The 25,021-nt window shown below is 46.0% G+C and overlaps 1 protein-coding gene across 4 annotated transcripts in view; it reads right to left on the bottom strand.

The window, feature by feature from the left end:
- GNG12 (guanine nucleotide binding protein (G protein), gamma 12) overlaps positions 6,771-25,021 on the bottom strand; it is a 136,079-nt gene continuing 117,828 nt past the window's right edge. For 3 of the 4 annotated variants that reach the window (XM_021093257.1, XM_021093258.1, XM_021093256.1), the window contains exons 3-4: positions 12,613-12,724; positions 6,771-10,751 (exon numbers count right to left, since the gene is read on the bottom strand). In XM_021093257.1, the coding sequence (XP_020948916.1) occupies positions 10,626-10,751; positions 12,613-12,705 (219 nt within the window). In that variant the 5' untranslated portion in view covers positions 12,706-12,724 and the 3' untranslated portion in view covers positions 6,771-10,625. 4 annotated transcript variants of the gene reach the window in all.

The raw sequence follows: 25,021 nt of genomic DNA, 5'->3' as shown, positions 1-25,021 counted from the left end.
TGAGTCTCTTGAAGACAGCATATATACGGGTCTTGTGTTTTTTTTTTTTTTTTTTTTTTTTTTGGTTTCCATTCACCTGGTCCATGTCTTTTGGTTGGAGCATTTAGTCCATTTACATTTAAGGTAATTTTTTTGCCTTTTTAGAGCTGCACTCGAGGCATATGGAGAATCCCAGGCTAGGGGTCCAATCAGGGCTGAGGCTGCCAGCCTACACCACAGCAGTGCCAGAGCTGAGCCGTGTCTGTGACCTACACCATAACTCACAGCAATGAGGGATCCTTAATCCACTGAGTGAGGTCAGGGTCAAACCTGCATCCTCGTTGATACTAGTCATGTTCATTTCTGCTGGGCCACAACAGGAGCTCCTTAAGGTAATTATTGATATGTATGTTCTTATTGCCATTTTATTAATTCTTTTGTATTTTTTTTGTTGGCCTTTTTTTCTTCCCTTCTTCTTTTGTTCTCTTCTCTTGTGGTTTGATGGCTGTCTTTAGTGTTTGGATTGCCTTTTCTTATTTGTATATCTATTGTAGATTTTTTTGTTGGCAGTTACCATGAAATTTTGATATAGGATTCTATATATATGTATATATGTGTGTGTGTATACACAAGATTGTCTTAAGTTGTTGGTTTCTTAACTGCAAGTGCATCTCCAGTATCCTGCATTTGTATCCTCTTCTCATGATTTCTGGTTTTGATAGCGTATTTTTGTGTGGATGGTTTGATTTCCTACCTTTACTATATGCATGCCTTTATAGGTGAGCCTTGTCATTTGTAATGTTTTTGTTTCTAGTGGTGGCATTTTCTTTTCCATCTAGAGAAGTTCGTTTAGTATTTGTTGTAAAGCTGGTTTAGTGATACTGAATTCTTTTAGCTTTTGCTTTTCTCTAAAGCTTTTGATTTCTCCCTCAAATCTGAATGAGAGCCTTGCTGGGTAAAGTAATCTTGATTGGAGGTTTTTTCCTTTCATCACTTAAGTATATTGTGCCACTCCTTTCTAGCTTGCAGAGTTTCTGCTGAAAAATCAGCCAATAACCTTATTGGGATTCCTTTGCATGTTGTTTGTTTCTTTTCCCTAGCTGCTTTTAATATTTTCTCTTTGTCTTTACTTTTGGTCAGTATGATTAATATGTATGTCTGTGTATTTCTCCTTGGGTTTATTTTATATGGTACTCGTTGTGCTTCCTGGATTTGAGTGAATAATTCCTTTCCCATGTTAGGGAAGTTTTTGGCTATTATCTCTTCAATTATCTTCTCTGGCCCTTTCTCTCTCTTCTCCCTCTGTCATCTATATTATGGATGTTGGTGTGTTTAACATTGTCCCAGAGTTCTCTGAGACTGTCTTCATTTCTTTTCAGTCTTTTCTCTTTTTTCTGTTTTGCATCAGTGATTTCCACCAGTCTGTCTTCCACCTCATCTCACTTATTTGTTCTTCTGCCTCCTGTAGTCTGCTGTTGGTTCCTCCTAGTGAATTTTTTTTTTGATAGACAAGAAATAGATTTATTAGGATAGGACACTTGTGAGAGATGCAAGCAGGCAGGCAAGGAGGCTCTGCCCCAGGATCTGGTGGGCTACCCCTCCTACTGAATTTTTTATTTTGGTTATTATGTTTTGCATCTCTGCTTGCTTAATCTTTAAATCTTCTGTTTCTTTGCTCAGTGTTTCTTGTAATTTATCAGTTATTTCCAAGATCTTGAATCATCTTTGCTATCATTAATCTAAAGTCTTTTTCATGGAGGTTGGTAATCTCCAGATCCAAAACACTCCAAAAACACTTAACTGTTTTTCTGGTGTTTTTTCTTGTTCCCTTATCTGAGTCATAATTCTCTTCCTTTTCATTATTTATAGGCAGACTTAGGGTTGTAGCCTCTCTTGCATCTGAAGTCTGCTCCCCTTGTGGCTGAAGTTGGTATGGGGGCTTACTGCTGGCTTCCTGATGGGAGTGACTATTGCCTGCCCACTGGTAGATGGAGCTGATTCTTATTGCTCTGGGCGGTGGGGCTTTGTCTCTGGGTATGATTAGAGGTGGCTGTGTTCTGGAGGGTCTTTAGGCAGCTTGTTTGCTGATGGGTGGGGCTGTCTTCCCACTGGTTTGTTGTTTGGCCTGGGGCTTCTCAACCCTGATGGGTAGGGCCAGATTTTTCTAAAATGGCCACCTCTAGAGGAGTTCTTGCTGACGATTATTCCTGAGACCTTTGCTTCCAATGTCCTTCCCCCACAATGAGCCACAAGAAGGTCCAACCAAGAACCACAAGAAGGTCTAACCCAGATTCTTATGGAGCCTCTGCTTTGCCCTAGGACCCAGAGCACATGAAAGCTTATATGTACATTTCAAGAGTGGAGTCTCCATTTCCCCCAGTCCCATGGGGTCCTGCACAGAAGCCCTGGTGGCCCTCAACTCCAAATGTTCTGGGGGTTCCTCCTCCTGATGCCAGATTCCCAGGCTCAGGAACCTGATATGGGGCTCAGAACCCTCACTCATTCCCATGGGTGAGCCTCTGTGATATAGTTACTTTCTAGTTTGTGGTCCACCCTACCCAGAGGGATTGCTTATATTGTGTAATCACCCCTCATACTGCCTCTGTGTGGCCTTCTCTTTGTCTTCTAGAGTAGGATATCTTTTTTTGATAGTGTCCAGTCTATTTTTTGTTGAAGGTTGTTCAGTAGTTGGTTGTAATTTTGTTGTTTTTATGAAAGAAGGTGAACTCCAGTCCTTCAACTCCATCATCTTAATCCCTTCTGTTTAGTCTAGTTTTGAAACCATCCTCAAATCTCCTGCAGCCTCCTAGTAGACTTGTTGCTTCCACTCCTGTCCCTCTGATCCTTCTTTAAATCTAGCATTGTTTATTCTTATTTAAGTTCCTGGATATTACATTCTTGATTACTAAGGAACTAATTTACTCACTTTATCTCACTGGATTGATTTTATGTAAATTTTTTTTTAATTAAAAAAAGTTTTGTGGGAGTTCCCATCATGTTGCAGCAGAAATGAATCCAACTAGGAACCATGAGGTTGTGGGTTCAATCCCTGGCCTTGGTCAGTGGATTAAGGATCTGGTGTTGCTGTGAGCTGTGGTGTAGGTCACAGATGTGGCTCAGATCTGGTGTTGCTGTGGCTGTGGCGTAGGCCAGCAGCTATATCTCTGATTAGACCCCTACCCTGGGAACCTCCATATGCCATGGGTGTGGCCCTCAAAAGACAAAAAGACAAAAAAAAATTTGTTGTACATCAACTCAAATATTATTTGTTTTAGGTATACAACATAGTGATTCACAATATTTAAAGATTACACCCCACTTATAGCTATTATAAATTATTGACTATATTCCCTGTACTTTGTAACTTATTTATTTTATACATAGTATTAGTCTTAATCCCCTACCCCTGTTTTGCCCCTCTCCCACTATCACTACTGGTAATGACTAGTTTGTTGTCTGTGTTGTTTTTGCTACATTCACTAGTTATTTTCTTTTTATGAGTTTTAGATTCTACATATAAGTGATATCATACAGTTATTTTTCTTTGTCTGACTTTCACTTAGCATAATTCCCTCCAAGTCAATCTGTGTTGTTGTAGAAGGCAAAATTTCATTCTTTTCTATGGCTAAGTAGTATTCTATTGTGTACATACACAAGAGTATTCCATGTGTTATGTATGTTCATCTATTGATACTTAGATTGCTTCCATGTCTTGGTTATTGTAAATAGTGCTGCTATATATATTGGGATGCAAATATTTTTTTGAATTAGTGTTTTCATTTTTTTTAGATGTATACCCAGGAGTGAAATGACTGGGTCGTATGGTATTTCTGTTTCTTACTTGATTACTTTTAAAATTCCCCGAGTTATTTTTATCTCCCCCCACCCCTTCAACCATGCTACAAATATGAAGACAGACCATAGGCTGTACGTCCAGGTGACCAAGGTGTATGGAATTAGGGTCTGCACCTTTTAGTTGTAGGATCCTGCAAAACTTGCCTGACTTCTCTGAGTCTCAATTCCTCACCTATAAAGAGTTAAATAGTCTTTCCTTTCAAGGGTTGCTGTGAGGCTTAACTGGGAGGATACATGCTGAGTGCCCTGCCCAGTGTCAATGCTGGGCCCCTCCCTTCCTCAGAGCCTCATATGAATGTCTATAAATATGGACATGTTGTACAGCTCATAATGACATGTACTTCGTCGATGTCAGATCTAAAAGGGTTTGTGTAGAACAGAGCAATTCTAATGCATTGGCCATGTAAAAATGTCTCAAGGTTAAAAGTAGGAATGATCTGCTGCATGTAGATGATTCTTGCTGTGCAGCTAAAGAAATGCTCATCTTCTGATAGACTGTAAGGCTTCTTTATGATTTTTGCCATGTTCAAGTACAAGCTGTGCAATTATAGACCCACATTTTTGAACTATAAATAGGCTGGATTTTTATTTAAATCTACCTTAGAAGGAAGCTATATCACAACTTGTTCAGTGAATGACTGCTTTAGGCCTGCCCCAGGATATCAATATACAGATCCACAGGGTCCTTGTGATGTCACATGGTTAATGTCCTATGTCAGCACCAGATTTCAGGTCTTTTCCTGGATTAAGCTAACTTCTATCATTAAGCAGTGTGTGTGTGTGTGTGTGTGTGTGTGTGTGTGTGTGTGTCTGTGTCTGTAAAGTGGGGGTATGGTTGGATCTAGAGACCAAAAGTAGCAACTTGCACATATTTAACTTCCAAATTTGAGATCTGACCATTATATATTGCAACCATTCCAATTACTTGCTTTCATAACTGAATAGATTATCTAGGAGAATTTGTAGGATATAAAATTCTTCACATGTAAAATTCATTCTCAATATACCTTAAACTTTATTTTAAATTTCTCCTTTGTCCAAAGCATTGTTTCCTCCATAGACGAATACTTAAGTCATTAGCATTTCAGGATGAATTTATTTGGATTGCATTTTCTTCCAGTGCAGAGAATATATGGGTTTCTTAAAAGATTAGTTGATAATTGCCTTTGGAAAGGATAAGCAATAAGATCCTGCTGTGTGGCACTGGGAACTATATCTTAGTCACTTATGATGGAGCATGATAAGGTGAGAAAAAAGAATCTATACATGTATGTTTACTGGCTTACCATGCTGTACAGTAGAAAATTGACAAAACACTGTAAACCAGCTATAATTAAAAAAATCATAATATAAAATAAAATATACCTTCCCCCAAAAAAGTAGTTGAGGTAAGGGTTCCTGAGACCCACTGCACATGTTTGCTTAGCGCTGGTCTATAGTTAAATGGCCTCTAGTAGATGTGATTGACTCAGATAAGGAGACTGTCATTGGGGCAACAGAAGGGCTCATCTGAAGGCAAAGGTCATTTGCTGCTCACCGTGGCAAAGGGGTAGAGTCGCAAGCAGGGCCACGCTCTGAAAACAAGCTAAAGGCAATAGTCACGCTAGGTTGTGCAAAGACGGCTAGTGCTGATGGTGGGGCACGTTCCGCACAGAGCAGTAAGCCCAGGTGATCTAGGCGTAGGGAGGGAAGGCAGGAGAAAGGCTCAGAACTGTCTACCTAGCCCCAAATAAGGCTTATGTTGACCATCCATATGTAAATGTGTAACAGACCCTTTGCCAATGAGAAGCTGATCACAGCGCATGTCCAGGAGAACTGGCAGGTGATTTGACAGGCATCTCCAGGCTTAGTTCCCTCCATTACCAGCAGGTTTCTGTTCTTTCTTCATACCATTAGGGATGTGTACCATTTCAGCTGCCATGTTCACTTACTTAATCTACCCTTTTCAGCCTCACTATGCTCCTCCTTCTCCTTCTCACTACCCAGTTCTGTCTACCACCCCACAATAGAATCATCTTCCATTGAAAGTCACAGGAATTTCTGGGAATTTGGTCTGAACCAGTGAAGGTGCTTGTTAGCTCCTATTTTTCAAGACCAAGGTGTCTCAGGTCTTCAGTCCTTTCCCAGAAAGTGTTGAGTGGCTTTCTCCCGTACCCTTTGTAGTATGGGAGTCCGGTTCTTGGAAGCAGGGGCTGTCTCAGCCCATGATCAGGCCCTTGCTGGCTCCCTGCCATCCCCCACCCCCTGCCTCTTGGGATGACGTAATCCTCCCTTCACCTCTGTGGGAATCCCAGCTCTGGAGGAAGGAACCGGGCAGGAGGCAGGGTACCTTGGTGAATATGAGTCATCAAGTCTGATGACCTTTACATTTGTTATCTGTTTCCATGGTCACAGTTGGGTCTCAGGATGGCAGACAGCCTTCCATACATAGTGAATCGTTACGTCACTCCTTAACAACTTGCACAAACTTCCTGTGGCCTGCAGGATAAATAAGTGTATGGGAGATGCTCTCAACACTAGCTTTGAGTTCATATTTCTCCCTCTCCTGTCATTTGGTCCCAGGGCTTCATTCCAATGCATACTGGGTTTCTTCTGTCAAGATCTGGTTCAGACACGGCCTCCCTTGGAAACCTTCTGAGACTTTGCTGATAGGGAGGTGGCCTCCTTCCCCTGGGCTCTTGCAGCATGTGTGTCCACTGTGTTCAGGCAGTTCGCCCATAGTGCTATGAGTTTATACATCTGTCAGTCCCCTCCTCCTTGCTCAAGGCTGTGAGCCTTAGCCATTTGATGGTCCTCAGAGCCTAAGTTCTATACCTGGCTCTCAGCAGACGCTCAGAAAATGTTAACTGAACGAATGCAGGAAAAGGGGGAGAAAACTGGTCTTCTACTAATTTACTGAGCGGAATACAGGTAGGAAGACACAACGAGGCACGGACCCAGTAAAGGGAGCAATGGTGCTTTAATGAAACGTCTTTCAAATCTGTGAACACGTTAGCTGTGAAGTAAATGATTTTATTCTTTCCACAGAACAGATTTCCAAACAATGATCACAATGTTTAGGTTAATAAGAGGCTGGACAGATGAGGAGCCAAAGAATGTTATAAAACAACAATCCCATCAACTATTATATCAAATGCAAATTTACTGAGACATCAAGAGACTACATGTTTATAGTTACATGGCTACAAACAAGACATTATTACAGTAATCAAGTCCATAAAACTAGAAAACAAGCCATATAACAAAAATGCCTTTCCTAAGCTATTAAATGAGCACAACACAATAGACAAACCAATTTTCTACTTGAAGCAGCTTATAGCACCAACATGTTGGCAGGACCAGTAGAGGGGGGGGTAGGCCGTTGGATGGAACAGAAGGATCTCAGCCATTATCTACTTTAAGCCCCTTGTTTTACAGATGGTGAAATGGAGGCCCAGAGGGATGACATGCCTTGTCCAAAGTCACACAGCACAGGGACACAGGATTGGCTAGACAATGATGACCCAGGCCACCCAGCTCTAGGTAAGTGCTCTATGTTCACATACAGATAATTCTATTTGATTCAATGTATTTTTTTTCCCTATTAACAGCTCTACCATAAAAGAAGTCAATACAAGTTATAAACACTCTGGTATTATATTTATTGAAAAAGGACTGACACGTACTGTGATTCACTTCTTGGGTCTATATACATCTTATCAAAATGGGGAGTAACCACTCAGATGACACGATCTTAGCTGCAAATTGGTCAAGAAGAAGGCATCTGAAGGGCAAGTGTGGCACATCCTTCACTTCAGTTAACCTATGCCTCCAAATTACTAAATCATGGGTATGATTTTTTTTTTCCTGATGATTTAAGATGAGTAAAGTACAAAAATAGTGCAAATAAAGAGCAAATCAGGTCTTTTCTTTAAAGGGTACACATGGCCCTTTTCATTTTGGTACGGGAAGGACAGGTTAGACACCTGATTCTTTTTAGGAAAAAAAGTAACTACAACCTCTAGTTTGTGAACCACCTCATATACAAAGGGTTTCTCTATTTTTTTTTAAAGTGTTTCTGTAAAATACTTTGGAGTCATGGAATGCTGCTTAGCGTATCTTGCTATGGGCCTGAGGCCTCAAATGGACAGCATTATGATGAGCTAATGAAGATGTCAGAAGAGAAAAAGATCACTTTTAACCAAAGCAGCATTAAAGACTAAGGATATTGAACATGTTTCAATAGCTTCATAGCTATGAAGCCAAGAAGCTGCATGTACAAAAGTGATTACATGTGTCATTACAGTGGTAGTGGGAAAAAAATAACATATTCTGGACGTGTCCATCAGCATCAAAAACCAGCTGCTGCAGAACAGTTTAACTGTGGCTTCATGAGTAGAATAAAGCCTGATAAATAAAAGTGACTTCTGTGTATCATATATATATGTGTGTATATATATATATATTATATTTTTTTCACATAGACATCTAGTTATAAGTAAATCAACATTTAACTCCAATTTTTTCCCCCTTGGCTACAGCATCAAAGGATTTCATTTCACTTTGCTTGAACGTGACCTATACCTGGTTAGGACGTTACAAGCTGCTCGTGCTCAGAGCCTTTACTCTATCTGGCCAGCAAAAATAAAAGTGAACTCTCCTGGGACCTCAAGTCCACTCCTTAGCACTACAAGCATATAACAAATATATAGCAAAACATACTTATTTTCTGTTAGGTAAAAGAACGTGTTTTAGGACTAAAGGATAAACTATGCTTGCTACCAAACATGTGTGCATACCAGTATAATAAAAGCAATTTCACGACAATATTTTGTAACAAGCTGCATTATAAATATTTAAGGAAACATGGTAAAAATCAGAGAGAAAATAAGATTAGTGTTCTAAAACTACTGCTAGAAAAATATTTTAAAAAGCATGTCTCATTACGTGAAGCATTAAATGTAAAGTTGTCACTTTAATGCGCATTTCAGATCTCACCTTTGGAAAGAGGGAAAAAAAAAAAAAACCTTTCTCTCTGCAACAGGTGCCTGTGATTTCCTTGGAAACTGGACGTATTGAAGAACCAAAGGGTAGGTGACAAGTGTGTACGGGCAGTGGTGTGATTTTCACATGGTCTTGGACGAGGCAGGGTGGTTCACAATGCTGAGTAGATAGGTGACTGGGAAAAATACGGACTATATTTGAGCAGTTTAAAACCAGTGTTGCATTTGCCTGCAATGAGCCTAATACTCAAAGCCCAAATGTGAGAAGGGGGCTTGTGCCACGGGGCTGGATTGTCCAGAACTAGGGAAAACCATGGTACATAACTCCTTCTTGGGGTTGACTCCTTTTTGAGAACAAGGTTTTAATCCATCATTATTTTTAACGAGCTGACGCTGACTTAACATCAAAGGCTGAGTGTACGGTTTGGGAATGTAAGTGAGCATTGAAAAAAAAGACCCTCTCTTCCTCTTTGGTAAAGTGAACATAGCCTCTTGGCCATAGGAGATGCCTTCTTTTGGGATCCCCGCTGCAAATGCTGTGCATGTGTGGGGGCAGGCTTCATGCCCAGAGGAAATCAAGGAACCCGACACCAGCTGCTGGAGCCCGTGGACCCAAGTAGTGAACCACTGAATGAATCCAATCCTCTTGGATGTTGCGTGGAAAAGGTAAGGGTGGGGCTGATGCTACCAGTTTGTGAAAAGAGCCTAAGTGTCTTGATACTTTTACGTTCATTGGGTGTTTCTGCCCCATCACCTTCTACCCACTTGGGGAGGTGAAGATGACCTCTGAAGACAGACGTTCTGGCAGCAGAGGAAAGATACAGGGAGGCAGAGAACGTGAGCTAAATCACAGAGAGCAGCTGGTTTCCACGCATTCCTGCTCCCCTCTCGGCCGGGCTCAAGGCTGCTCTGTCTCGTTCCCGTGGTTAGAGAGTGGAAATTTCAGATGTGTCTACCCCTGATCCCGAGACTATGGGCCCTGGGTACCACCCAAGGGCCTCCTCCCCTTTTCTAGACTCAGGATCACTGAAGCCTGAAAGCCCTTGGTGAATTCATACCTCCTATTATAAAAGGGCTTTTAGCTCAGGTTTTAACATTTTAATTGGCACAGTTTATTGTAGCCTAGGAGGTCAGCAAGATTTCAAGAGGAGAGAGATGACTTCATTACTCAATTACAATGCACACAATCGTAAGGGAGTTCTTGACTTTGTGCACAGTTACTACAAGCAAAGAATTTAATTCCACCGACACACAGCTCACGATCAAGGTATAGCTTTGGAGCTGAGGAACAGATGGTATGGAGAGAGAGACATTTCAGTACGGAAATAAGCTTTGAGATGTGTATATACAAACACACAAATATATATACACAACACTCCTCACCCATGTATACTGTACAGATTGGCACAACCCTATTAAGAACACACGATGATAGAAAGGTTTTAGGCCTTAAGTTGTCTTGGCATTTTAATCTAGACGAATGCTCAGGTAATTGGGGTCTTAACTGGATCACTCATATATTTTAATGGTGTTTTTGAAAAGGCCAGATCAACTTTCCTTCAGCAGTCACCCCATATGACACACTAGTTACCAAAGGGAAAACGAGACTGCTATTTTGTATTAATTCAGTAAAGGGTATTTTAGAGCAAGGACAACTTGGAAAATAAAGACTTCAGAGTCGATGATTCCAAGCTAAGAGCATTTTAGTGATTAGCAGTGGTTACCAAATAAGCCGAAGGTAAATCTTTTTAAGGAGCTGCTCACAATTTGCTTTGTTGGGACGTGGGGCGGGACTGCTTGACTTCTCCTCTATAAGATGATGCAGGTTTTCTTATCCTTGAAAGGGTTTTCTGAAGTTGGTATCCCCATCAGCAGAGGGTCATTTCTGGCATGTTCCTCGCAGTAGGACATGAGGTCCGCTGATGCCTTGGAAACCTGGTATGTAGGCAAGTCAAAGAAAACAAAGAAAATACTTTATCTGCAAGCTTTAAAGCTATCTGAATACTCACCCATTGGGTGGAAGACTTGGGGAACAGGCTAACCAGTGTCTCGAAGTATCACTCCCAGATTACCTGCTACTTTAAAAGGGAAAAGGTGGGGAGTTCCCTGGTGGTATGATGGTTAGGACTCAGTGCTTTCACTGCCTTGGTCCCGGTTCAGTCCCTGTTCTGGGAACAAAGGTCCCAGGTGAAGCCGCTGTGTACCATGCCCACCCCTGTGCCCAAACAAAAGGAAAAGGTACTTTAAATGGACATTTCTGATAAGGTCTCCTTCACCAAGTGATCAAACTGACATCAGCTGTCTCCCAGGGTGAGTGTGGAACACATACCGCCAGCTAGCTAGTACTCCCATCAAAACATCTAGCCAGATTCTGACTGTGGGCAAACCATCCCATCTAAAGAGCGGGCCACTCTGCAAAGTGAGTGACCGGGATTCTTCAGAGCTGGACTGTGTGTTACATACCATTAGCAGCTGATGCTCAGTGTGCCAATTGTACTGTGGTTAGGTAGCAGAATGTCTCGGTGAAGTAGCAGGGTAATGAGTCATAATGCCTGGAAATCACTTTTGAGTAGTTTCAAGAAAAAATTACACGAGTATGTGTGTAGAGACAGAGACAGGAAATGTGGGAAAAGACTAACAAATGGTGAATCTTGGTAAAGAGTAGGTGGGAGTTTGTTGTTATAGCTCTTCCAGAGGTTTGACATTTTTCAAAAATAAAAAAATCAGGGGAGGGGAAGAAGCCAAGCACCTGTGATTCAAAGGCAGGCTGTATCTTGGTTTCTGTGGAATAAAAAATTGATCAGAATGCAGCAACAGAGTTAGAACCAAATTATGGTCTCGGAGCCAAAACTCTGAAAGAACAAGAGCCAAGGTCTAGGGACTTGCAAGACTTGGCTTGGGGAGATAAAAAGAGGGACAAAAGCAGCATGGGAACAGGCATGCGTTAAAAATGGACATGCCATGTCCTGGTCAGCAGTCTGGGTAGGAGACCCTCAGAACAATTGGATCATGGTCCTTGGGCCAGGGGCTCGGGGCCGCCAAGCCCTTGACAGACAGAGCGCGGGAAGCCTCCTGTTTTGAAGACAAAGTGACTATCTCCCGGCCCAGAGGAATTTATCAGGTGACTGCTTCGGTATCGAGGAAACAGCATGACTCACAACATTCCAAGGTATTCCAACATTGCTGCCTCGCTGTCTCTTGGGATTTGGGGGGAAAAGCCTTCCAAGTCAGGTGACCCTACCAATGCCTTCTGGGTTCTTCCAGATCTCAACTAAGGCTGGCAATGGGCACCCTGGGTGCAGAAGGTGGTCACAGAATTCCACACCCACTCAAAGAGCGGCCGTCTCCTAAACGGGAGACCTGGTTGCTGCACCATCTGCCTTGCCTGGGTGATGTTGTTAGGGCCGTGGCTGCACTGATAATGCTAGAACACTTCAGACATTCCAGAGGGATGACCAGGGTATTAACAAAGTCCACCTGGAACCCCCGTCTAGACGGAGAACATGGCAAGCAGAGGGCTTGACCATGTGCATTCAGGGAAGGCAGGTCCTCAAGAAATCCTGTCACGGGTTTTAGGTTTTCTGTCCAAACAGAGGCGAACTCAGACCGGCTCAGCCGAGCTTCTGCCGTGGGGCTTGTGCTATTAGAAATCAAAGTTTAAGACTCTTGCTCAAGGAGAATCCTGGCACTTGGCTGAACTAAAGGGCACCCACCACCTTCTCTGAAATGGGGCCTCGCCGTGGGTGAGCAGAGGGAGCTGGTCTGAAAACGTGTCGGATCCACTGGAGGCTCCTACCTTTATTCTTTCAATGGAAGCTTCCATCCTTAGCTGCTGCACCGTCCTCCTTGCCTGCGCGATGTTGTTGGTGCTGGCTGTTTTGCTTGACATCTTCGCTGAGGGTTTTCACCTGAAATACGAAGAAAAACAAATTTTTTTCAGGGTGAAGAACAGTCATCTTTAAGCTGTTTCAACATTCATCATGCTTTGTGTTACTTGAGGGGAAAAGGATGCATTGCCAGTCGCCACAGCCTCTGGGAGGCAGTTCCTACAAAGCCCCTCAGCAACTGGAGGGCTGGCCTGGGTCTCGAAGCCTGCAATCCTTTTGAGCACTTTCTGCAGAAACCCCGTACTTGTGGTTCCATCCACGCACCCCCACATACAGCATAAAGTTGCCTTTCCTAGGATTTTCTTAGGGGAAATAAACACACACAAACGGCCGTGGTACTTAGGAGGCCTCCGGCACACAGGAGCACGTGCAACTGGAGGCTGCGTCCCGTGTGCAGGTTAACAGGACCGCCCTGTATGTTAAGAGGAGCTGTGACTGCACTTCGTCTTGGCTCGCTTACCCAACTATTACACCGATGCAAGTCCTGGCACCAGAGAACAGCCAAAGAGTGCTTCTGGAGACCTTTGCACAAAGGGTGCATTCTGAGGTGCTATCAAGACCTGCAATCGTTTGCAGAATGTTAGTTGGGCAGATAAGGGTGTCTTTATGCCAGAAAAAGTGGGACCCTTTCAGCTGAAAGACTCTCAATGACAGAGCCACAGCAAATGTCAAATGGGATAGCGCCTCGAGCCTGAAATATTTAGTGAAACTTTATCAGTCCCCGCCTTTGGCCTCTCTCTGGCCTCATCCTGGCGGCCAGGGTGCTTGCTAATCCCACCCATGTTCCTGGGCTGACTCTTCTCTCGGGCCTGAGCCCTTGGATTCTAGGCTGCCTTTTGCCTCCCTCTCCCCAGCCACCTGGTGAACAGCAAAGGAAACATCGTGGACCTTGAGCTTCGACCTGTCTAGTTGTCCAATGGCACAGTCCAAGGGGAAGGCGGGCCGAGGAAGAGCACTGCCTGGTGCCCCTGCCATATATGGCTAAGTGATGGCACTAGAAGAAATCACAGAGCTGGCAGGCCTGGCAGCAGCGTGGCAGTTTTATGACTCAGAGCAGGTGGACAGTAGGTGTGCCACCCTGGTGCTATGCCGGGGCGCAGCAAAGTCAGGGCGCCGTGGCGCCGGCAGCAACCCCAGGCTGACTCAACCTGCTGGACGGGCTGAGGCTGCACAGAGCATAGCTGCAGACAAGGCTGCAGAAAACGGTAACCCAAGGGCTCCAACAGAGTCCATCAGAGGTCTACAGCACTTGGAATGCTCCTGAGGGCTGAGTTCAAGGACTTGGACCCTCTGAGGTCAGAGGCATGTGGGTCAAATGCACCAATAACACGGTGCTTTGAACTGCATGCAGAACTTTGAAATCCAGCCTCATCAGCCAGCTTCACGTTCCTGGTTTGTACCCTGCCTCTTCCACTTGCTAGCTGGTTGACACCGGCACTTACTCAACCTCCGTGAGCCCATGTTTTCTCATTTATGCTGTGTTTTTTTTATAGTAGAGGGATACTACTGTCTTTGAGGATTCAATTCACTGATCCTCATGTACTGTTTAGCATAGGAGCAGGCACTCTGCACCCAGCAGCTGCTAGGATATTTGTCCTGGGGAGTCACACCTGGCACAATGAACGGGAATTCCCTGTGTATCTGTCGTTGTCCTCCTGGTCATCGGTCAAGAGTTTTGATGGACTGGTCTGGGTGGGCTATAGGCATGGAACCTAGGCCTCCTGCTACTGTCTAGTGTCAGGGCAGGATGGAATGCTGGTGACAGCCCACTGGGGATTGCCCTAAAATAAGGGAGCCCAAGCCGTGCAGGAAACTGGGAGGAGGCATTGTGTGGCAGGGCACAGTGGCCTTGCCTTGTCCTAGGCTTTGGGAGACCTGATTATAACACACTTCCTAATGCGCTGCCTCTTCCTCAGATTCCTCAGTCATCCTGCCCCACCCAAAGGAGAGGCCTAGGGTCTCCTCCCAATGACTTGGCTCACACCCCGTGGCCGGGCCCAGCCTGTTCTGTGCTCCCAGGCAAGCGCTTATTAACAGAGCCTTTGAAATGGGTCTAAGGCAGCAGGCACTCGCTGTGAACAGTGTGAAGTGCCCCAACCCACAGCACGGGTCCTTGCTTCGTTCCCTGCGGCGCGTCAAACTGGGTTCCCTGGCCAGCTGGCGCCGGTCCTGAGGACTGGCCCCCAGTCTGCAGAATGCAAATGTGACACCCTTTCTGAGCAGCCTGTGGTTTCCAGGCTGCACCCTCAGGACTTTCTGAAGGTTCCCTCTGCAGGAAAATAACGCCGAGCATTCTCTTCGTCTTCTCAAGCTCCAGGGCATAAAGCGTCCCAGGCCCGAGCAAGTTTTCCTGTAATTGCAGAACATTTCACACACGTATCAGGACTGGGTCAGCCTCAGCTCCCACCCATGTGGCCGTCAGCAAAGAGTCCACAATGGGCTTTATTTATAAAGTGCTTGGGTCCATCCCCCTAAAATCGGTGAGGAACTTTGCATCTGCTACACGGAGGACTTACTTCCTGACTGTCTTATAGTCACGATTATAAACAGCCAGCGGTTCACAGCTCGTGCTTGCCAGCTCAGCACTTGTTCAGCTTCCCCCACTCCTGACATCTGTGTCCTGACCTGCCTCCTCCACAGCCTGCTCCCCCTCCCTCAGAGTGCTTCCTGCTCCCTTCCACTGGGGAACCCTCGAGAAAACCCCAGGTCCACCGAAAAAAGAACATCATTTTTTAAGGAGACAGGCTTCCTAGGACACCTCAAATCAAAATTACATTGTTTCAACTTAAAGGAGCCTCCTCAAGGAACTCAATCTGCTGGGCTGAGTTGCCTTGCGTGTCCACAAGCAGGGTCACGGCTGTTTGACGCCTGAGCGGTGGGCCATGTTTACAGGCCCTGGAGGTCTTGCTGGGGACTTCCTTCCCAGTTGCAGCTGCCTTGCATCGCTCAACAGCTGGGCTGGGACAGAACCAGACCCAGAGGCTGGGATGCAAACATCTCTGAACATCTCTGCATCCTCAGAGGGTTTTCTTCGGTCTTCCCTCAGTGGCAGGGATGTCTGGCTGTTTGTTTGTGCTACTAGTTGGATAAAAAGCAGGCTTTATTCTTACTCCAAGAATAGCTTCCAAGACAAACACCACCTGATATGTGTATGGACTCTTAGAACACACATGTGCTTTCATCTGCATCCATCTGTGAAGCTTCACTCTTGACCTGAAAGGCATTTTACTTTTTCATCCTTGCTTTAGAGAGGAGGCAACTAAAATTAGAAAAAAACTTGCTCCAAGTGAATCCAGCTCACAGCCTTGAACCAGTCCACAAACCTCTCCACCCTGGAAGTCACACCTCCTACTCTATCAAGGAAAGGATGCGATTCCAATTAATATGATCCATAAACATTCAGGGCATCACCAAACTGTCCACAACATGGCTCTCAATCAAGGGTGACCTCGACACTCCATGACCTGGAGGTGTGGCCTTGCTCATGGCTTCGTGTTTCTGCAACACCCCTTCTCGTGCAGAGCCGCTGTTTGTCTGTCTAGTGCCCTGAGGACAGGCCTCCCCTCTCATATCCACAAGCTAAGCCAGAATGTTCTTACTGTGGCTACCAGGCTTGAACTGAGGCTGGCATCTGGACATTTGAGTGCCAGGGCTCTGTCCCACCCAGAAAGGCCCAGGCCTGGGCCTGCCTGTGCAGACCCCCAGGTTTGATAAAGCCCTGCCTATTGCTTCTGCAGCCCCTGTTTTCATTTGGTACTTGTGGCTGAGAGATTTGCATAAGCATGTATAGTATTTAGCTATTCAGATACTTTGCATTGATTTTAATGCTGTTATTCATCCGAATCCTCAGCTTCCTAGAAATTCCTAGGAACAAGATGTCGCATTAGGGCAATGTGGGGCATTTTCATCTTTGTCTAGAGGGGCCTGGAGCAGGGAGGGAGGGTGGGGATGGAAAGTGTGTCACAGAGCACACTCTGGGAGGAAGGCACCAGGAAGCCCCAGGATCTGAATCACAAGTCCTCATGGCCTGACCAGTAATTGAACCGCTGGAGTGAAGCCAACATGCTGAGCAAACACACCCCTTGTGAAGGTAATAAAAGAGCAGCCTGTGAAAAGTCAGCCAGCTTCCACTTACCCTTGGATCTGGATCCTTCCATCAACTAGCCACGTCTTAACCCCAGCTCTCTGCCTGCCCCTCATCTGCTCAACGGTGGCAGCAACCTATCCCACAGGCTTGCTGGGAGGACCAACCGAAGCACCCAGGCTAATGCATCCGTGACACACAGAGGTTTCCCCAGTGCTGGGCCCAGGCTTCTTAACAGGACGGAAAGCACACATTCAATGGGAAACAAGGGAGAAATTCAGACAGCAAAGAAGAGATCCCTGGTAATCCGATCAGGTAGCTGCATCTACTAATAGGGCCCTGGAAGGAGGGCAGGGCATGGAGAGTCAGGTCCCTAAGAACGGTTTTGTTTTGTTTGTTTTCTTTTTAGGGCCTCGCCTGCAGCATATGGAAGTTCCCAGGCTAGGGGCTACATGGGAGCTGCTGCTGCCACCCTACACCACAGCCACAGCAATGCAGGATCCAAGCTGCAGCTACAACCTACGCCACAGCTCACGGCAGCGCTGGATCCTTAACCCACTGAGTGGCCAGGGATCGAACCTGCATCCTCATGGATACTACGTCAGAGTCTTAACTGGCTGAGCCACAATAGGAACTCCAAGCACAGTTTTTCTATTCTCATGAACACTTATTATTTTCCATCAGAGCCTGCAGGCTGGATCTAGACAGCAGATATGTTTGGTTGGGCCCCACGCACGGTTAATTCAATAGTGAGAAGTGGAAAGGAGGGAGAGAGGGAGAGAATGTGTGTGTGTGTTTTAAATGTAATTGTCATCCCTTGAAAAATGAAGAGACTTCACTTTGAACAATTTCTGGGAAAATCAGAACAATCTTACAAAAGTGGGCTGGCCCTGAGTAGTGGCACATTTGCCAGGCCCTGGCTGGGAACCCGTGGCATGGCCTTTACACTGGGCCTTGGAGACCTAGTTGCTGGGATGCTCTAGGATTAGCCAGGGGGCTCACCTCTGCCCCTGGCCCCTTCCTACCTTTGGGGCCCTGCCAGGGACTTGTAACCTATCTAAGTCTCAAATTTCTCATGGGAAAGATGGGGATAATAATACTTTTCTAGCTCAAAGGGCTGTTAGGGGCATCAGATAAACGCGCAGGGGAGTGGGGGAAATCCAGAGAACACTCTGCTGCCTCCTGGGATCACAGCCCATGGGAAGTGCTCTGAGCACGGCAGGCCCTGGAGTTCTTTTCTCCACCTGGTGTGCCTGCTGAACTGCAAGGTTGGAAAGTAAAAAACTGCCTCTCCTCCTGTGATCAGGCAACCTGTATTTCCCCCCCACCGCCGCCCCGTCCAACATTCACAAGTATGAAGTCCTCCCCCCTTCCCCCATAACTCAGAATGTGACTATATTTGGAGGTAGAGTCTTTTTTACTTCCTGCAGGCTTTTGGGGGGCCCAGTTCTGTGGTGATGTCTAGATGTTGCTCCTTGGGGCTCCATCCAGAGGCAGCTGCTGCTTCTCTATTTCTTCTATTGATTATGCAAGCACCCAGTCCCCTGTATCGAAGCTCATTCTAACGTCCCCAAGAGTGCTTTTGGTTTGCTCTACCTGAACCCCGACTGACTCAGAATTGTTTAATCTGTTGTTTTAGAAAGGGTTTACAAAGATTAGCTAGGATTTTTATTTCCTTATCATCGCTGCCCAGCACACCAAACCCTAAGACGTGAAAAAGAGGGAGAGCCAAGACACAGAATTCTCCTCCCCAAACAGAGCTCGCAGGCAAGGAGGCCAAGGGTGGTTGAACCTGTGACGGGCTGGCTGCATGTCCTGCCCTGCTTCTGTCCAGTTCTGGGAACAAAGAGCAAAAAGAACACGTTGCTGGCCTAAGGGGATGGACAATAAGAGGGAGCGATGAGGAAAGGCTGCATGGAGCAGTGGCAAAAGTGGTTTGGGATGAGGGGGAGATAACAAAGCGATAGTGATACTCCTTTTCTAAGAGACACTTATGAAGGCTCAGACTCAGCAGGATGAAAAAGAAAGGGAACAGCGGTCTCTCAAGACCTCAACAGAGCTCATCCTCTCAAAGTAGGTGTTTTTATACTTTTCTTTAAAGAGCAGGAAGCTGTGATCATTGGAACGCTCAGAACACTGACAAGGCTTATGCAAAGTATTTAACAAAAGGTCACCGATTGTGTTTTCCTAAGAAGAGCTAGAACCTGGAGATGTCACTGAGCACTGCATTGCAATGGCTTGCCTAGGGTGAGTGTTGCACAGAAACTCCAGGTCACTTCTTCTTGATCTATTATTTTGGATAAGCTTCCACGATTATTGCATGGCCCTGTCCTCCAGCTGCACAGGCAACAACTGGACCATACTGGCCTTCTCCTTTCCTTAATCTGTTGGGAGCCCCCATGACCCGGGTTACTGGCTCCAGTGTTTTTGCGATGGTGATTAACATTCAGAAAACTACCGTTTATGGGGTGCTTCGTGTGTGCCAGGTAAGGAAACTCCAAATTTCATCCAGTCCTCTAAGAGGTAAATATGTTCATCATTTCTGTTTTCCAGATGAAGCCCAGAGAGATTAAACAAGCCTTGCCGAAGATCGCCTGGATTTACATAGCAGAGCTGGGACTCAGGGCCACCTGATCCTCAGGGTCTTCCCCTCTCCATTGCTATTCTGTACTAGATGCCTCTGCACAAGGGTACAAGGAAAGGATGAGGAGAAAGCAGGGCCGGGCGTCAGCCAGCAGCCCTGGGATAAAAGAAGACAAGGCCTCCAATGGGGGCCGGATAGATGGTCTTTGCTTAGAAGACCTAAGCGAAGGAGAATTATTGGTTGCTCTTATTTAAGAGGCCGCGAAGGAGAATTATTGGTTGCTCTTATTTAAGAGGCGGCCTGCCCCAGATTCCAGGTAGGGCTATTGCTAAAGGCACAGGATGGTCCCATCCTCCTCCTGGGCCCTAGTGAGGCTGGCAGGGAGCCACGAGAATGAACACAACCTGGGCCATAAATCCAGAGGAGAGAGCCGCAGAGCCTGAGCAGCTGGTTCCTAACTTCACTGTGTCTCTAGAACACCTGGGGTACTGGTTAAAACAAACAACCAAACAAAAAAACCTGATTCAGTATGTCTGGGGTAGGGTCCAAGCATCTGTATTGACGAGATTCCTAGGTGTTTCTCAGGGCCTCCTGCGAAACACCTGTGATGCTTATCAGCATCTCTGCCTCTTGGTTCTACTCGTGTTTATTTCTGCCTGGGTCTTAGGTCCATTTGAAAGAATGCCACTTCCTACCTATGCTTAACGTGGCAAAGCTGTGACCAAGCCCTGGAAAATTCGAACGCCTTCTCAACGACCTTGACCTCCACGATGAACCCATCTTCCTCTTCAGTTTGCAATAGTTCTTATCCTCGAACATGCTTCTCTGTAACTCGAGTCTGCATTTGTTTTCCTCATAGCTCCTTCCTTCTGGAACATGCCTCCTCCCTGGCTTCTGTGATGCTCAGCCCCCACTGTTCTTTCCCATCTGGGGCTATTCCTTTCTACAGCTCTCGATGCTGCTTCCAACTTGGTTTGCGCAGGGGCTCAGTCCTGGAGGCCTGGGGGAGCAGAGTGAATAAGAGCTTTCCCAGGCAGATACTGTTGAATCCTGGCTTCTCACTGTCTGCCTAAGTTGCTTCACTTCTCTGACTTGCAGTTCCCTCCTCTGTAAACTGGGAGGGGATAATAATAGTACCTCCTGAATAGGGCTGTACCAGGAGGAAATGAGAGAATATATGTAAATTGCTCAGCACCTGCCTCTCCCACACGGGCCCTCACAAATGGTACCTGCTCTATCCTTAAGGACTTGAGCTAAGACCAGCTCATGTCGCATGTGTACGCAGCCTTGACCCTTAACCTTAATTCCAATATCTAAATAAAAGCCTATTTAGATTTATACTCCAGTTCTGTACAGTTGCTTCAAACACAAGACACCTAAAACCTAGTGCAACACTGCTACCAGCCCCAGCCCTTCTCATGTCCCTTTCTTAACGAGTGACACCACAGTTGTCCTGGTCACTGAGGCATCCTTTTGCCCCACCCCTCCTTCCAATTCCTAAAACCAAGCTCTGTCCAATAGAAATGTGAGCCACATACATGAGGTTAAAATTTCTAGTAGCTACATGAAGAAAAGAGAAAAAGAGTACAGGCATAATTAATATATTTTATATAGCTCAAGATGATCAAAATGAAAATGTAAATCGATAGAAAAAATTGAGATAGTTTATGTTTTTGGTATTTAGTTGTTTTTTTTTTGTTTGTTTTTTGTTTTTTGTCTTTTTCTTTTAGGGCTGCACCCATGGCATATGGAGGTTCCCAGGCTAGGGGTCCAATCAGATCTGTAGCCACCGGCCTCCACCACAGCCACAGCAATGCGGGCTCCAAGCCGTGTCTGCGACCTATACCACAGCTCATGGCAATGCTGGCTCCTTAACCCACTGAGAGAGGCCAGGGATCAAACCTGCATCCTCATGGATGGTAGTTGGATTCGATAGCCGCTGAGCCACGATAGGAACTCGGTACTTAATCTTTCAAATTCAGTGTGCATTTTACACTGAGAACGCATCTTGATTGGGACCAGCCACATGTCAAGTGCTCAATTGTCACAGTGACTGTGTCATTGGACAGTACAACCTTAGATGCTGGAATTTTCCAAATTCTCTTGATTCATTCTATAACACCCACCCCCCCATTTGATTTTTCTCCATTTTCCAGTTTCCATCTTCCCTTAGCCTTTGCCTCCAGCACCACAAGTTAGGATTACTGTACCAGCCTTGTAACAGCACTCATATCTCTCATTTTTCTCCAATCCAGCCTGGGCATCATATGCTCAGATAAAGTACCATCTTTAGCTTATATCTCTCTGGCTCAAAAAAGTTCCAGGGATTGCCCAGTACCCCTAGGAAAAGTGCAAAGGACTTGGATTTGCAGCCAAGATCCTCTCTAATATTTCTGCCCCACAATAAAAATCCTAATCGTAAAAGCAGCCTATTACTGCACAGAGCTTACCGTATGCCAGACACTGGCCTATTTGCCAGGGACCATCAATACATTACCCTACTGCCTTCTCACAATCACCCTGTGAGAAAGTCTCTGTATTTTCATCCCCATTTTATAAATGAAGAAATGGAGGCACACAGAGGTTAAGTAGGTACCTAGTGTCAAAAAGCCAGCAAGCTGCTTGGCTGGGATTTGAGCCCAGGCGGTCTGCTTCCAGAGGCCCAGCTAGAACCGCTATGTATACGGCTGCGGGGGCAGGGGGCTGTCACTCCATGCCGTTCCTTGGCTTTGTAGGCTGTGTTTCAAGTGCCATCTGCAAATCTCCACTCAAGTTCTGCCTGCTTCTCTTGACCTCTTTGAACTCACACTCCTTTTTGGTGAGGTCACATTTTTACTTCTTCCAGGAAGGTCTCCCTAATTACTTTTGCTTACAGTGATTAATTCCTTTACGAATTCCTATTATATACTTAAAATTCAGGGGTTCAAGGACCCCTAAACCATGGCCCATGTGCAAGAGAGGGAGGCCAGGGGGACTGTGAATGAATTCTCTAAAATTGTATCCAAAATTCGGTGTGTGCCTATGTTTATTTTTTCTGAAGTGAGCGATCATTACAAGGGGGGGGGTTCACAATATGATTTCAAAGCTTAATTGTATGTTATTTAATGCTTCTTGTTATGTAACTGACTTTGTGTGTGTGAACACTGTCTTCCCCCTAAGTGGTGGGGAGTTTAGCTCAATGACAATAGTATAGCAAGTACATTTATTCATTACTTAAGTAGGTGCCAGCTACTATATCAAGTCTTCTCTGCAGATGTCAGGTCACTTAATACTGTCTGCAGCTCTAAGAGGTTGGAATTTTTACACCCACTGAGACTGATGCTCAGGAAGCTTACATAATTTGCCCAAGATCAGAAAGCTATAGAAAGTGGTAGAAAGAGGCTTTGCACCCAGATCTCTCCTACTTCAAAGCCACGCCCTTAACCAGGCAGGTGAGTTATCCATGCCATCTTCCTCTCAGATTGACTAAGGCAGAGAATGGGTCCTCCATAAATACCTGGGTTAGATTAAGACATGCGACATAGCAACCAGTACAACACATCAGCCAGTGTGAACCTAGCACCCAGGGGTATTAATGTGCTCAGGGTTTGTTTTCTTAGAAACGGGATACACCCTGCTGGCTCCTTCCCACAGGTATCCTGAAAAATATTGCCTGTTCCAACGCAAAGGTAGTTACCCACCTGCCTGGTTCCCTTTACAGCTCTGAGAAGCTGGGGTGGAGTCCCCGGGACTCCGATGCACTTGACTCGGGCCAGTTTCTGGGACTCTGAAGTCCACCTGCAGCAGGGGCCAGCCACTTGTGTGATGCCCAGATTCTCGGGGCAGTACTGCTTTGCACCCCCAACTGTGCCCCACACAGGTTTGCAGCCACTGAAGGGGGCCATGGCAATAGCTCTCTGATGTGCACTGCAGAGGGGCAGGGCCCACCCCCACCCCTACCCCCACAAGGGTCCAGCCACGTGGAGGCCAGTGTTTACCATCAAGACCGAGAGTGACCTTGACAAACAAGTTTTACTCTCTTACCAGCCTAGCGAGACTAGCTGAGAGATGACTTGCTCATGTCTGCCTGGCTGGCTTAGGACAGCAGGATGTCCCATTTGTTAATCCATAAGTGAAAAAAACACATGAATGAATAAATTCCACAACCCCTTAGTATGGAGAACGAAGGCTAACATCAGCAGAGTGCTTTCTCTGTGCCGGGAACTGGGTGTTCAGGGCTTTATGTAAAGTTATTTACTGTTTACAACATCCCTGAAAGAAATTACTAAGCACACACAAGTGTGGCTATTTATATGTCTACCTCCAAAAATACAAATGGGAGCAAGTTACATGCACTGGTCTGTACCCTGTTTTTTTTTTTTTTTTTCTTTTTCAAATTTGAACTAATGTTATATCTGGAGGTCACGGTGCAGGTGGCATTATTAACCCACTTTCCAGATGAGGAAATGGCCACTCTCCAGGGCTGCCATCAACCCCAGTGCTCCTAGATCACTGCATCTGCCTGCAGGTCCTGCAGTGGGAGCTTGCAGGGGCGGGAGAGAGAAGACGTGGGAATGACCCGAGAGGCAGGAGACTGAGTTCCTGCCTTCAATGGGCTCACTGCTTGGGGAGCAAAGGATGCTATATGACGTGAGGAAGCCCCCTGGAACAGTGCTCTTCCCCCGCCCCCACCCCAGGCCAGTTCTGAAGTCAGTAGGTCTGGGCTGGGGAGGCGGGGTGGAGAATTTGCATTTCTAGATGTTCTTCTTGCTGATGCCTATTTTGCTGGTGTGGAGGCCACTGGGGAGGAGCAATGACATAGGGGGCTTCCTTGCTGGCGTCACTCCCACACGCAGGCTCGTTCCCTTCCAGATGCTGAACACCTCAGGGTGCCATGAAACGGTCTCTTGGTTATGTTCTCACGTTGTTTGGAAATCATGCTCTCACTTCACAGAGCGTCGTTTGCTCTCCAAAGACACAGGCACTTCACCTTGAGCAAGTTATTTGCTGGGAAGGGACATAGGACCAATCTGTCTCAGGATGGAGGCAGAACACTCCAAATGCCCCTTCATCTCTTCCCTGTGGCGGGGTGGTCAATGGCCCTTCTGATACCTGAACCCAGAAGACGTGTGCCTTCTTTCCCATCTCTGTGACCTCCTGGAGCCTTCCCCATCAGCCTTGCTGAGGGATCCGGAGGGACCCTCTCTGTCTCCCTCCCCAAGCTGCGCAGAGCTGGACGTGATCTGCAGTGAGTTCCCTTACCCGGGCTATTGTCCACAACACAGCCACTCTGCCCTCATTCCTGGTGGGCCGACAAAGCAGCAGAAGAGAGACAGTTAGGATTCTGGTCATAAAGGCCTGGCATCTGACTGCCTAAGCAGAGGGCATGCTTTCTAATATTGCCAAGCAGAGAGACGCTCACCCGCTTCTCCAGCGTGAATGCAATGAAACAACTCAAACACCTAATAGGAGAGTTGAAAGTGAGGCATCAGTCAACAGGAGAATGCTGTGGCATCCCCTTTTAGATTAAGAAGCAACCAGGTTGGCATTCCCGTCCTGGTGCAGAGGAAATGAATCTGACTAGGAACCACCAGGTTGTGGGTTCGATCCCTAGCCTTGCTCAGTGGGTTAAGGATCCGGTGTTGCCGTGAGCTGTGGTGTAGGTTGCAGA

This window comes from Sus scrofa, chromosome 6 (genome assembly GCF_000003025.6).
Source record: "Sus scrofa isolate TJ Tabasco breed Duroc chromosome 6, Sscrofa11.1, whole genome shotgun sequence".
NCBI lineage: Eukaryota > Metazoa > Chordata > Mammalia > Artiodactyla > Suidae > Sus > Sus scrofa.
The sequence above is the reverse complement of the archived record's forward strand: the minus strand, read 5'-3'. Positions and strand labels throughout refer to the sequence as shown.